The sequence below is a fragment of the Ostrea edulis genome, chromosome 7 (assembly GCF_947568905.1).
Source record: "Ostrea edulis chromosome 7, xbOstEdul1.1, whole genome shotgun sequence".
Taxonomy (NCBI): domain Eukaryota; kingdom Metazoa; phylum Mollusca; class Bivalvia; order Ostreida; family Ostreidae; genus Ostrea; species Ostrea edulis.
This window is the reverse complement of record NC_079170.1, coordinates 68,341,405-68,356,790: the sequence shown is the minus strand read 5'-3', so window position 1 is coordinate 68,356,790 and position 15,386 is coordinate 68,341,405. Positions and strand designations below refer to the sequence as shown.

General features: G+C 38.1%; 2 protein-coding genes across 3 annotated transcripts in view; both read right to left on the bottom strand.

Moving 5' to 3' along the window:
- Window positions 1–2,329: 2,329 nt before the first annotated feature.
- On the bottom strand, window positions 2,330–3,298 carry LOC125656343 (C-C chemokine receptor type 7-like). The gene has a single exon (XM_048886954.2). It carries the CDS (start codon window positions 3,296–3,298, stop codon window positions 2,330–2,332), a length of 969 nt encoding a protein of 322 aa, XP_048742911.2.
- Window positions 3,299–10,278: 6,980 nt separating this feature from the next.
- Window positions 10,279–15,386, bottom strand: part of LOC125654466 (alpha-L-fucosidase-like) — a 31,342-nt gene continuing 26,234 nt past the window's right edge. Inside the window, exon 8 of one of the 2 annotated variants that reach the window (XM_048884426.2) lies at window positions 10,279–15,078. In XM_048884426.2, coding sequence (XP_048740383.2) covers window positions 14,820–15,078 — 259 coding nt within the window. In that variant the 3' untranslated portion in view covers window positions 10,279–14,819. The remainder of the gene's footprint in view (window positions 15,079–15,386) is intronic. The other variant, XM_048884425.2, reaches the window with a different exon arrangement.

Genomic DNA, 15,386 nt, shown 5'->3' with positions numbered 1-15,386 from the left:
CGTTTTTCGAAAGAAATATTTTTTTCATTTTTGATGTTAAATATAAAAAATATAGCTCATTTAATATAAGCAAACAAACCATTGAAACGTTAATTTTGTAATTTAAAGCATATTCATTTAGTAAAATTACAAGCCTGCAATACACCAAAACACACGCTACAGACCTGCAATACACCAAAACACGCGCTACAGGCCTGCAATACACCAAAACACACGCTACAGACCTGCAATACACCAAAACACACGCTACAGACCTGCAATACACCAAAACACACACTACAGACCTGCAATACACCAAAACACACGCTACAGGCCTGCAATACACCAAAACACACGCTACAGACCTGCAATACACCAAAACACACGCTACAGACTGCAACGCATCAAAACACACGCTACAGGCCTGCAATACACCAAAACACGCGCTACAGGCCTGTAATGCACCAAAACACACGCTACAGACCTGCAATACACCAAAACACACGCTACAGGCCTGCAATACACCAAAACACACGCTACAGGCCTGCAATACACCAAAACACACGCTACAGACCTGCAATACACCAAAACACACGCTACAGACCTGCAATACACCAAAACACACGCTACAGACCTGCAATACACCAAAACACACGCTACAGACTGCAACGCATCAAAACACACGCTACAGGCCTGCAATACACCAAAACACGCGCTACAGGCCTGTAATGCACCAAAACACACGCTACAGGCCTGCAATACCCCAATACACACACTACAGACCTGCAATACAACAAAACACGTGCTACAGGCCTGTAATGCACCAAAACACACGTTACAGGCCTGCAATACACCAAAACACAAGCTACAGGCCTGCAATACACCAAAACACACGCTACAGGCCTGTAATGCACCAAAACACGCTACAGGCCTGCAATACACCAAAACACACGCTATAGGCCTGCGATACACCAAAACACACGCTATAGGCCTGCAATACACCAAAACACACGCTATAGGCCTGCGATACACCAAAACACACGCTATAGGCCTGCAATACACCAAAACACGCGCTACAGGCCTGTAATGCACCAAAACACACGCTACAGGCCTGTAATGCACCAAAACACACGTTACAGGCCTGTAATGCACCAAAACACACGCTACAGACCTGCAATACACCAAAACACACGCTACAGGCCTGCAATACCCCAATACACACGCTACAGGCCTGCAATACACCAAAACACAAGCTACAGGCCTGCAATACACCAAAACACACGCTACAGGCCTGCAATACACCAAAACGCGCTACAGGCCTGCAATACACCAAAACACGCGCTACAGGCCTGCAATACACCAAAACACACGCTATAGGCCTGCGATACACGCGATTCTTCGGAGAACATGTAATGGATTTCGTTATGGAAATTGATACTCTTAATCAATTGTAATTAATGTGTGGCATTGGATGGAGAAGGGGGAAATAAGATGCAAATCTACACAGGTAAAATTGCAACATGTTTTATAGACCAGCCAAACACGGCATGGTCTGATATTCTATTTCAAATTAACAAACCCAATACAACACGTCCTGATCTCGTACAAACCTGAACATCGACAAATGGATATCTCATCTCGATCAAACAAATCGAAAACATCTTACCTAATATCTCACCATGGACAAACAAACAAAAAAGCATACCCGATATTCTATCACAGATAAACAAAAATAGATTTTATCTCGGACAAACAAACCAAAACCAACACACCCTAGATTTTATCTCGGACAAACAAACCAAAAACAGCACACCCTAGATTTTATCTCGGACAAACAAACCAAAAACAGCACACTCTAGATTTTATCTCGGACAAACAAACCAAAAACAGCACACCCTAGATTTTATCTCGGACAAACAAACCAAAAACAGCACACCCTAGATTTTATTTCGGACAAATAAAAAAAAAAAACAGTCTAAAAAGGAAAAAAGAAAAACACGGAATAACTACATTTATATATTTATTGTATTTAGAAAGGCATTGGAATTTTACATAAGACTGTATGCATTTACACTGTTTATACCGAGTGCGGGATCTAGCCAGGGCAAGAATTTCAAAGCAATGTTCCGATACACGGTTACAATTCAATACGAAGGTTATGCGAAAGGAGAGAAAAGCATCGGCAGCAGCCCCCGGAGGGGCGTCTTGTCCAGAATGTGGAAGGACGATCCATGCGAGGATTGGACTTGTCAGCCATCTTTGAACCCAGAACACTCAACGCAGAAATAAGCAGAGATGAAATTATGGTCATTTTCGACATCGAAGGACGAACTACAAATTCACACAAACTCTAATGGTGGCGGATACATTTTGACAAGTATTTCATCAACACGAAAGACATAAAATAGATGTACGGATTAGTGGCAACATTAAAAAACAAAGTCATATTGTACAGAAGTGACACGGTTCTGTAGGAGGGCGAGAACTGTTGTCCCATGATTAACAGAACCATCACAACAGCTATAAAACTATTCACAGAAAATATGGCGAGCACAATTGTGATGACCTGATTCATTTTTGATCTCACGAAGGCCGGGCTGCGTAGTGAATTTCTTAGAACCTTCATTTTCAGATGATGTAGCACGATTACTGTGAAAACCACTAAACACTGCAATATAGCGTACTGTAACTGACTGACCAGAAAGTGATGCAGGTCCCGCCGAGTGCTGTCGTACAGTTCAGCCAGGAAAATCTGTTGTGCTGCAGCGATCAGACAGCTAATCAGCCAGAAAACCAGTGACGTCATCAGAATCACCGTCACAGTCACGTGATTTCTACATTGTAACGGCTGCACGATCAAGCCGTATCGCAATACGGACAAAAGCAGAATGTGAAAGGCCGACAAATAATGTAAAAAGGTTCGGATGAAAGATACGACATTCAGCATAACTGTTATTTTGGCCACGTGATACAAATATACTGGAAGATTTGTCATATAGAAGAACCAGTAAAATACGAGGTTCAGCAAGTCTGCCAACGCGAGACATCCAATGGCGGCGAAGGTCGGGCTGCGGAGTTTTCTGTTTATCATTATGGTTAGGATTGTCACCAAGTTTCCAAGAAATCCAAGAATGGCTAAAATCAGAAGCACAATCGGAAAAACAATGGGGCTCTCGGGGTCAAACATAAACAAATCTAGCTGTCGACGAGACAAGTTTCTCGCATTGCCCATGGTCCTTGTGACATCCATATCTAGCTCTGGGATTAAATGTCGACGAGAGAAATTTCTCGCATTGCCCATGATTCTTGTGGCATTCATTGTTTTAGGTGACGTTAGCGGATCGGCGATGCCTTACAGTTTGAGCACCTTTCACTATCATTTGCATCCAGTACTGTCCCCTATGAATGCAAGTTGTATTCAGTATATATACCAAACACGTCCTGTGTCTCTCGTTACGTTTATTTTCTGGAAAAATTGCAATTTTCTATTTCATTATCAGCGTCATTCATCCATTGATTTTTTTTCCTAATTTTAACAACGTATAGGATACAAGCTACAGATAGACAGGTGTCATTAGTAGAAAGAAACAGGAAGAGGGAGGGATTAGAGAGAGATAATGGGATTAGAGAGAGATAATGGTGAGGGATTAGAGAGAGATAATGGTGAGGGGGATTAGAGAGAGATAATGGTGAGGGGGATTAGAGAGAGATAATGGTGAGGGGGGATTAGAGAGAGATAATGGGGAGGGATTAGAGAGAGATAATGGGATTAGAGAGAGATAATGGGGAGGAATTAGAGAGAGACAATGGTGAGGGGGGATTAGAGAGAGATAATGGGATTAGAGAGAGATAATGGTGAGGGGGGATTAGAGAGAGATAATGGTGAGGGGGGATTAGAGAGAGATAATGGGGAGGGGGATTAGAGAGAGACAATGGTGAGGGGGGATTAGAGAGAGATAATGGTGAGGGGGATTAGAGAGAGATAATGGTGAGGGGGAATTAGAGAGAGATAATGGTGAGGGGGATTAGAGAGAGATAATGGTGAGGGGGATTAGAGAGAGATAATGGTGAGGGGGGATTAGAGAGAGATAATGGTGAGGGGAGGGATTAGAGAGAGATAATGGTGAGGGAGGATTAGAGAGAGATAATGGTGAGGGGAGGGATTAGAGAGAGATAATGGTGAGGGGGGATTAGAGAGAGATAATGGTGAGGGGGGATTAGAGAGAGATAATGGTGAGGGGGAATTAGAGAGAGATAATGGTGAGGGGGATTAGAGAGAGATAATGGTGAGGGGGATTAGAGAGAGATAATGGTGAGGGGGGATTAGAGAGAGATAATGGTGAGGGGAGGGATTAGAGAGAGATAATGGTGAGGGAGGATTAGAGAGAGATAATGGTGAGGGGAGGGATTAGAGAGAGATAATGGTGAGGGGGGATTAGAGAGAGATAATGGTGAGGGGGGATTAGAGAGAGATAATGGTGAGGGGAGGGATTAGAGAGAGATAATGGTGAGGGGGATTAGAGAGAGATAATGGGGAGGGGGATTAGAGAGAGATAATGGTGAGGGGGGATTAGAGAGAGATAATGGTGAGGGGGGATTAGAGAGAGATAATGGTGAGGGATTAGAGAGAGATAATGGTGAGGGGGGATTAGAGAGAGATAATGGGATTAGAGAGAGATAATGGTGAGGGGGGATTAGAGAGAGATAATGGGGAGAGGGAGGAATTAGAGAGAGATGGGATATGGACAAGTGAAGACAAATGGGCGGGAGGGAGGGAGGGATGTTGCATTTTTGCTCTTAATTTACGTCTAGAGCTATCTACTGGCTCCGGGAGGGTTCTTATCCTGACTTTTGTTTTATCATTTGCAGCTTCAAACATTTATCTGGATTAGGATAACACTGGTCCGATATTATGTTAGGTGGTTGACAGTGGTGGATTTAGAGGATCCGCCCCTGGTGTATCTGCGGGTAAAACACAAAAAAGCCACATAGAATAATCGAAAGCTTGTATCACTCTTACGATAGTCAAATCAAATTTCATATGAGGCGCTCTAACGAGCCATTAAACAAAATGTTGGTGTAACGAGACACCTGTACACAATCAGTCCGTTTTCCGGGTTATTGACCAATATATATTCCTTACAAAAAATTCAGTTAAAAAACGTCATTCTCTCACCAGAGGGCTAGTTACACATATATGCGAGGAGCGCACGGGACTCTGGGTAGAGAATGAAAAAAACGTCAGTCCCTCTACTGTTGCTGCGATGGACGTTTGTGCGTGATTTGTTGAAATCCGAAAGATTTAGTCTATAGTTGCAGCCGCTATATTAAATATTATATTAACTTGTAATGAAATGTCATGCGATAGATGAAATTAAAGAATCCGAGTACACGGAATGAGAAGTATTTCCAATATATTGTATAGGTTTTTATTTATTGGTCGAATGTTATTACAAAAACTGGAAACGAACGGCGTGTAATTCCAGCTTTGGGTCTCCGGTGCTCGTAATTACCGCCTCGTTATGTCGTGGAACATACCGTGGCGTAAACCTGCCTCCGATCAGGTTCATTGTTTTCTCTCAGTCAAAATCGTCACAAGTATCTAGCGAAGGTTTATACTTTATTTTCGACGAAGAAAATAACCGTACATGTAGTTTACCCAAATAAAAATTTATGTTTGATTATGAATAAGATATATTTTAGAAAAGAAATTGGTATTTTGCCTTGAAAGGGGGAGAAGGGGAAAGTTTGGTCTGCAGTCCAACAAGGGAAAGATGCCGTCCAATTCATACTGTTTTAGATAATAGAATTCAAGGTGGCTCCACGATCATGTGATTTGTCAATTTTAACGGTCCAAAGTAGAAAAACGGTATCAATTTCCACTAAACATAGTGCGGATTTAAGGAGGTATGCTACAACAGAGAAATTTGATATGGATGAAAAGTGGAGGATATGTACAACAATATTTTGAAATTGAAAACTCTCAAATTTACTTTATTTAGTCAAAAAGTACAGTTTTAGTTGAAAGCAATCTGAGAAAATTTTAAAACCCCTGCTTGACTCGAACACACGATCTACAGTTCAAGAGTTGACGTGCTTTTATTTTTCTCTTTAAAGAGTCGACGTGCTAACATACTGAGCCACTCAGCTAGTTGAGAATTTTTTAAATGAATAGACAAATGTTGCTGATATTTCTATTTTCCATCATGTACGTTTTAAAAGGAAATCAGCCATTATGACGGTGTAGAGTACCTCCTTAATCAATAACCAAGGAAAATGTAAATATTGCCAATTTTTTAAGGATGTTTTAAAACGTATGACTTCTCAACACGCCTCACGATAACGTAATTACTATACATTTTGGCATCATAGGCAGTTGCTTCGTCAATAAAAATGAAAAAATTAAATATCTACATCATGAAAACATTATTTTGTTAAACACCACTAGATAAATTTACGCACAAGTACTCTGAAGTTGATATTAAAACGATACTGGAGGTCCTTATTGACAGCGTCTGCGTAGTCGTTGGTGAAAGCCTAGCCTAGAGGTTGTAAAATTTTTGAGCACGTGTTCACACTCAAACTCCGTGCTCCAAATCGTACCCATACTTTAAAGTGAAGGTTATAAAACTTTCAAAAGATCATTTTCATACTCAGATGGAGCATATGCTCAAGATTTTTCGAGTATACTTTGGAGCTTGCTCAGAGTTGTACTCAAAACAAGCATGGCTGAGTTTGAGTATGAGTTCAGTAAAAGTTCTATAACCTCCGGGCCAGGTCTTCCAACAGTATGTTGAAATTCCCATGGGCACAAATTGTGCTCCTTTATTAGCTGACCAGTTTTTATCTAATGATGGAGATGGTGCTCAAAGGCTTCAACAATAGATGAAAAATATATTGCTATGGCCTTGAACTCGACAGTTAGATATATTGACGATGTTTAATATTTTAACAATTCAATAATCATGTTCATCCATAATTATGTCAATTCGATATACATATGTGAATTCGAAATAAGACACCACAGAGTCTTTCACATCTACTTTGTACTTCGATATTTTATTGAACATAAACGTTAACGGAAAACCAACAACTCAACTAAGAGCGTGGAAAAAGAAACACAAATTTGTTTTCGATAGTTATCATTTTACACGATGATTAGTTCGTTGTTTGGGTTTCCCAATCATTTCATCATTACTGACTACAATTTGATATAAGTTTTGTTATCCTCTCACAGACGGCGTTTGTGAATAGTGTTAAACAAGGGTACCCTACAACATTTCCAGATCCGAATCAGTAGCGTGTGTGCCCACTGCTTGCTTCATCAGAAAACATCGCATTTTCACAACACAGCATAATAAAGGTACATTTTAAGTGTACCGCAAATGCTTCATCATACGCCCGTCAGACAGTGATGACAAAATTTCAGTGCTATATCTGTTTCCATAGTGAGAAAAAGTCCTGGGATTTATCTCATCTACTTTTAGCCCTAAAGCAGGCCACGTTGCACCAATTATAAGCTGCAATGCAAACTGAATCTGTATTTCTTTTATGGGAAGGTGGTGACTACTTTTCGGGGCAATACCTGTATCCATCCCGAAAAACATCTGGAACAGTGATCAACATTTAGCCCCAAAGTAGCTCTCAGTGAACAAATTGAGATGACAAGAGACTCGTGGACCATAGCGTCATCTTGTTCATTCAGCAATCTCTGCAGCTCACTTGGGCGAATTGGTCTATTCTAAAATTTTCTCAAAGAGCTACAGTTATGAAGCTAGGTCAAAACCCGACTGTACTTGGACAGAACTTGCAAAGACGCTTTCACACGGGTTTTTCTATTCCGGTAGTTCTCGCTCAGGTGAGCTAAACAAAGGACTCAAAAAAAAAAAAGCTTCAAAATAATATTATTCCTTAACGTGAACAACTTGACATCTAATACGTATAAGTTTTAAATGATGACTAGATAATGAATGTGATTTCAATGAAATAAGTTTTTTTTTAAAAAATGTAGTTTTAAACAGATAAAAATGTATGGGAGCATTGACAAATTTCCTCAGCATTGCTTCATCTAAAATTCTTAAAATGCAATCATTTAGCAATTCTTCCAGTATGCTAAACTCCCATTTTAAATACATGTAGCTGCAGAACTGTAGCTCTCTGAAAAAATATTTTGACGGAACAGATTCGTCAAAATATTTTTTCAGAGAGCTACAGTTCTGCAGCTAAAATACATGTAGCTAGCTCCAAGCAAACCACCGACTGTGCAGTCACTAGCTTTTATCCTGTTGACAAGTCTCTGTAATACAATATTTTCATTCTGTACACCAAATTAATGTCTTTCCATGTATAAATCAGGGGCGGAGCCAGAAATTGTGGTTACGGGGGCGCCACTTTATGAGGCAGGGGGTCTGGGTCCAGCCCTGATAGGGGCCTAGGGGGCGAAAATCACGGAAGCTCCTGGACTTTACAGATTTCATAGGGCTTGAAATATCCCTCCTATTCAGTCATTTGTACTATTTTCTATCATTTCTAATAAGGTGAAATTAATAAAATAACGCAAATTTTAAGAGATTTTTGAAAAAAAATTAAGTTCTCGCAATGAAGTATTTCAAGAAATTAAAAGATTTTGTCATCTATTTATCCAGGAGTGGAGGAAATCATTGCTTCTTTCATCGTTTAGTACATTTTTCTAAACAAGATACCACGATTTACTTAAATTTGAAAATTTTAGGGGGGGGGGGGGGGGGGGGGCGCAGCCTTAAATCCGCCACTGTAAATGATGTACATTCCTATGTAAAACTTTGATCCCTTATTGTGGCATCAACCTACAATTTGAGCGAACTTGAATTCACACTACTGGGGAATGCTTGAATATCAATCTGACAGTTCATAGCCCTGTTGAGAAGAATGTTGTCATATATCCATATCTAAAAACTTGATCCCCTATTGTGACCCTACCCTAACCCCAGGAGGTATAATTTGAACAAACTTGAATTCACATTATTTCAGGAAGCTTTCATGTAAATTTCAACTTTTTAGGCCAGTGGTTATTGAGAAGATTAATAAATGACCTCATCTTAATTTTGCCTTTTCCTGTTCATCTCCCCTTTGCAAGGAGCATGAACCTTCACTTGAACAAACTTGAATCCTCTTTACTCAAGGGTAATTTGCGCCAAGTTTGATTGATATTGGCCAAGAAGTTTTGGTGAAGATGATATCTAATGGGGGGGGGGTCCCTAGATATCCCCATGTAAAAAGAAAACCCAACATTTCCTATAGTGGACCCATTCTACATCCGGGGGCCTTGACTTGAACAAACTTGAATCTACATATTACATCAGAAATCTTTCATGTCAATTTTTAACTTTTCTGGCCAAGTAGTTCTTGTAGATTTTTAAATGATATGCCACAATATTTTCACTACTTCTTGGTCATTTCGCTTTTGAAAATAGTGTGACCCTCCATTTGAACAATTTTGATTCCCTTCTAAACTGGCAAGTTTTGTTAAAATTGGCCCTGTGGTTCTGGAAAAGTTGAAAATGAGAAAAGTTTACAGACGGACAGACAGACGAACAGGGCAGACAAGGGGTGATCAGAAAAGCTCACTCAAGATATCAGTCCAGGTGAGCTAAAAATCAAAGCCCAAGTCTGTGAGAATTCAAATAATGTAATATCACAGGAAAAATCATCAATGAGAGTAAAAATTCATCACAGGCATCTGCAGGTTACTAATATCTACTAATACTAATAATAATGCAAGGGGGGGGGGGGGGGGGCATGAATAAGAGTAAAAATTCATCACAGGCATCTGTAGGTTACTAATATCTACTAAATACTAATAGGCAGAGGGGTGGGGGAGGGGGTCATCAATAAGAGTAAAAACTCATCACAGGCATCTGGAGGTTACTAATATCTATCTACTAATACTAATAGGCAGAGGGGTAGGTTACTACTATTTACTAACACTAATTAATGCAGTGGCCATGTGGTCAAATTATATGATGACCCCAACCTAAGGTAGAACAAAGTACAATCTATTTGATTTGATGCAGAATTTTTTCTAGATTATGGAAATGATGGTTGTAGTCTGATAAAATATGTCTGACTTTAGTTTGGATTTTCAGTCACAAAGTCACAATTGTTTGGGGAAAAATAGAAAGTACATTTTGTACATTTATGGTCAACTTTATGCAAGGAATGAAACAAAATTGTTCTAAACCATGCAGCCTGATCCAGTAGATTGTATCATGCCTTTTATATGCCAAAACTGTGCAAGTTTTTTGAATAATGAAAGAAATATTTGTGATTTATTATCATTAATATTTTTTATTTGTAATACTTAGTACATGTACTGAACAAGTTAGATATTTGAACAAGTTAGATATTTGTGATTTATTATTAATATTTTTTCTTTGTAACACTTAGTACTGAACAAACTGGATATTTGTGATAACATCTCACTGATAAATCTCATAAAACTCACAGAAATAAACGTCACAAAACCTAAGTGATTTACAAATTACAAATACCACATGTCAACAAATTATTATGGACAAAGTATACATATATACCTACAACAAAAACTAATATCACAGAAAGTACTCGCAAAAATTATAATACATCACAAATTCTAAATCTTTTACACTGTCAACAAAAACAAGGGACAGTGTATAAACGTATACCCACTGAAACAAAATAATGTTTATCATAATCATAGTATACAATCATATATGTACAGGTTCTCCATGGAGTTAAACTTTTTCAAACATTCAAAGAAAAAATAAGTACTGTATTCATGAAATTCATTCTGCTGTTTTTTTTTTTGGTTGTTACATGTATTTAATTTTTGGGGGGGGGGGGGGGTGTAAAAAAATCAATTTTGGTTTTTTTTTCACTAAAATTGTGCAGTTAACATTTGTTCATTGAATTATTAAATGCAGAGAATCTGGATCAGTGATTATATAATATATAAATCTGGTTCAGTGATTATTTACTATATATATCTGGTTCAGTGATTATTTACTATATAAATCTGGTTCAGTGATTATTTACTATATATATATATATATATATATATATATATATATATATATATATATATAAAAATCTGGTTCAGTGATTATTTATTATACATATCTGGTTCAGTGATTATTTACTATATACATGTATATGCAGAGACTCTGGTTCAGTGATTAATTATCATATATAATTATGCAGAAACTCCGGGGTAATATGGAATATGTCTTAACCTGCACCTCTTAACCTTCAACCCCTCTAATCAGTTATGAACTCGTCCATATACATGTAGCACCTAGTGTGCGATGCTCATTTACAAATATAAATGTGACTAAATATCTTCAATTTTCCTATAATTTTTGTAAAACAACTATTATAGTGCATGGTCATAAATTGAAATAATCTCTCTTTGTTTCAAAGTTTAGCTTTTGAATGTAGGAATATATTGTTTGTAGAACGTTTTCGGGGATATACGATATTTCTGACAAAACGAGAATGTAAAGAGGTCCACACCAAAGATATACACACAGACAAAGTTCAAACTACCAACCACAATAAAATCATAAACAGGAAAACCCAATTTCAAATTTTTTGTCAACATTTGCTAAACATAACCATCTCTACAAAACAGACCCGCATAAAATGACAATTCATCAACAGCAAAAATCACAAATAAAATCCCGCATAAAATGACAATTCATCAACACCAAAAATGACAAAACTCTTACAGAAACGGAATGTTACAGAAACGGAATGTTACAGAAACGGATTTGCTTATAATGTCGATTACAAGATTGGACTATTTTACAGGGAATTGGTAGCAATTTCAAAGACTGAACATTTCTCAAAACATTTGCGTAATAAATATAAATATATCTTCAAGTACTTATGCGCAATAATATTTAGATTGCAACTTTGGATCATGATAATATGTTGGGTATTTTTAGAACCCCCCCCCCCTCATTATCAAAATCTCAGTTTATTCACGGAATTAAGCATCAGTTGCTCTCTGTGGATTTTGTATAGTAGTCTAAGAGACAGTAAACAGGAAATCAAAAACATCTTGTAAATGAAAAACCTATATCATATACATGTAAACCTTTTTTTCTCCTGTGAATGGTTTGTTTTGCCAATACCCTTTAAGGCAAAACTATACCAAGTGATTGAGATAATTGCATTTTCTTTATAAAAAAAAAAAGTAATTCTAGGTGCATTGTTCATCAAATATCATAAGTTTCCAATAATTTAATGAAAAATGCACAACATCAAAGAAAAAAATCCATCTTAGTGAATAGAGAGAATTGATCTGAAGAAGTCGATGTGGGAGAGTTCATGTGTGTACTTATATACATAGACCTAATGCCCAAACTAAATAAAGAGATACGACAAAAATCCACACATGTACAAGTCAAGTAAAGCACACAAGACAGAAATGATACGGAATATTCCTGTATACCCTAGTTCTTCACGCCCAGCATTCTGAACACCCAGGCATGCTTGCATGGTAATTGTCCGTCAGTAAACACAGGAACCTGAATGGTGATCCCCCCTTGAGCTTCTGGCGTGAATTTGACCTGCTGCTGGTACCCCAACATGAAAACAAATCCCGAGCTATCCAGCTTAGGAGCCCCGAGCCTCAGCGTGCCGTTTTGCGGCCAGTCCAGGGTAATGGCGTACACAGCGGTGGTGGTGCTGATGGTTAGCTTGGTGTACCTGTGACGGCAGAAATCAAAGATCAAGGCATTACGTGTACAGGACATTGATTAATTGTTTTACGTCCCTTCAAGAGTTTTTCACTCACTCAGTCACCGAGACATCAACAACAACAAATTTAGACCTAAGCTAAGCACTTACGGCTTTCAGCAGTGAGGATTCCTTAGCGAGCCAATGGCTGTCGCGACCGTGATTTTCATTTCTAAATGCCGAGCATTTAGCGATGGAGCAATCACTAACTATATTTATGTCTTAAGTTTGACACAGTCATTGAAGAAATCAAACATCATGGCATTTAATATACTGGACAGTGGAGAAATCAAACATCATGGCGTTTAATATACTGGACAGTGTGGAGAAATCAAACATCATGGCTTTTAATATACTGGACAGTGGAGAAATCAAACATCATGGCGTTTAATATACTGGACAGTGGAGAAATCACTGTTATGTGGAGTATACATCACATAAATATAATTATACACAACATTCAAAACTTGTAATTAGCTAAATTCTCATAAAATTCCTCACTTGAAACATAAAGTACATATAAACTAATAGCAGCAGCATTCACAAGTTAATTAAGTAGATAATTAATTTATTGATCAGAATTATGAATAAACACGATTAATGATACATGGTTATATTGGGACACAGGAATACAGCACACAGAATAAATGTGAACTACATGTATGTAGTTTTAGAAAGTGTTAATAGCAGTCTATAGATTATTGTACAGAGTAACACGGTTATAGTGAACACCCTTACAATGAAGTCATGTTTACAGTGAAGGCATGCTTACAGTGAAGTCATGCTTACAGTGAAGGCATGCTTACAGTGAAGTCATGCTTACAGTGAAGTCATCTTACAGTGAAGTCATCTTACAGTGAAGGCATGCTTACAGTGAAGTCATCTTACAGTGAAGTCATCTTACAATGAAGTCATGTTTACAGTGAAGTCATCTTACAGTGAAGTCATCTTACAGTGAAGTCATCTTACAGTGAAGGCATGCTTACAGTGAAGGCATCTTACAATGAAGTCATCTTACAATGAAGTCATGTTTACAGTGAAGTCATGCTTACAGTGAAGTCATCTTACAGTGAAGTCATCTTATAGTGAAGTCATCTTACAGTGAAGGCATGCTTACAGTGAAGGCATCTTACAATGAAGTCATCTTACAATGAAGTCATGTTTACAGTGAAGTCATCTTACAGTGAAGGCATGCTTACAGTGAAGGCATCTTACAATGAAGTCATCTTACAATGAAGTCATGCTTACAGTGAAGTCATCTTACAGTGAAGGCATGCTTACAGTGAAGGCATCTTACAATGAAGTCATCTTACAATGAAGTCATGCTTACAGTGAAGGCATCTTACAGTGAAGGCATGCTTACAGTGAAGGTATCTTACAGTGAAGGCATCTTACAGAGAAGTCATCTTACAGTGAAGTCATACTTACAGTGAAGGCATGCTTACAATGAAGTCATGCTTATAGTGAAGTCATCTTACAGTGAAGGCATGCTTACAGTGAAGTCATCTTACAGTGAAGTCATGCTTACAATGAAGTCATGTTTACAGTGAAGGCATGCTTACAGTGAAGTCATGTTTACAGTGAAGGCATGCTTACAGTGAAGTCATGTTTACAGTGAAGGCATGCTTACAGTGAAGTCATGTTTACAGTGAAGGCATGCTTACAGTGAAGGCATGCTTACAGTGAAGTCATCTTACAGTGAAGTCATGCTTACAGTGAAGGCATGCTTACAATGAAGTCATCTTACAGTGAAGGCATGTTTACAGTGAAGGCATGCTTACAGTGAAGTCATCTTACAGTGAAGTCATGCTTACAATGAAGTAATGTTTACAGTGAAGGCATGCTTACAGTGAAGTCATGTTTACAGTGAAGGCATGCTTACAGTGAAGTGATTTTCATTGCCTGCAGTTTTAAAATATACCGGTATTATGAACTGATTGGATAAAACGAATTATGTTTATAATGAATCAGTATTGTTCCTCCCTATCTCTTCACTATAAACATGTAATCATCAAATATCTTCTAAATTGTTTATTAAACATGTTCGTCCCCTTCCCTTAGTCTTGGTCACTAATTGTTATTCAGTCTAACACCCCCTGAAACACAAATGTCCAGGCCCATCGGCTGGGCAGTTCTTCCTCAGGAATCTGGGGGATCTCTAAAATGACCCCTTGTGGATGTAGGGTGGTAAAGTTTACAGGTTTGTCTTCGTGACCCACGAAATACACGGTGGTCCACTCCGCGGTTTTAGGGACTCCCAGATGAACCGTGTTATTGGCAGGCCAGTCTAGAAAGATAGCGTACAGCATTCTCTCCATGCTTATCTTTACAGTCGTATACCTGTTCAAGGAAAAATCTCCCTTCACCGGCTTGATACAGAAATAAGATCTTTTTTTTTCAGTGGTGGATCAGTTCAGAATCAGAAAACTTCATTGGTCATCCAATCAAAATTAACTGTGAATAAGAATTCAATGTGTTCTCACCACCACTGAAAGTGTGCTATAGAATTCATAGAAATTAGTACATTAATTAGAGTTGAAAGTGTTCTATAGAATTTGTAGAAATTAGTACATTAATTAGAGTTGAAATGTGCTATAGAATTAGTAGAAATTAGTACATTAAGTACCGGTAGAGCTTACTTGAATATT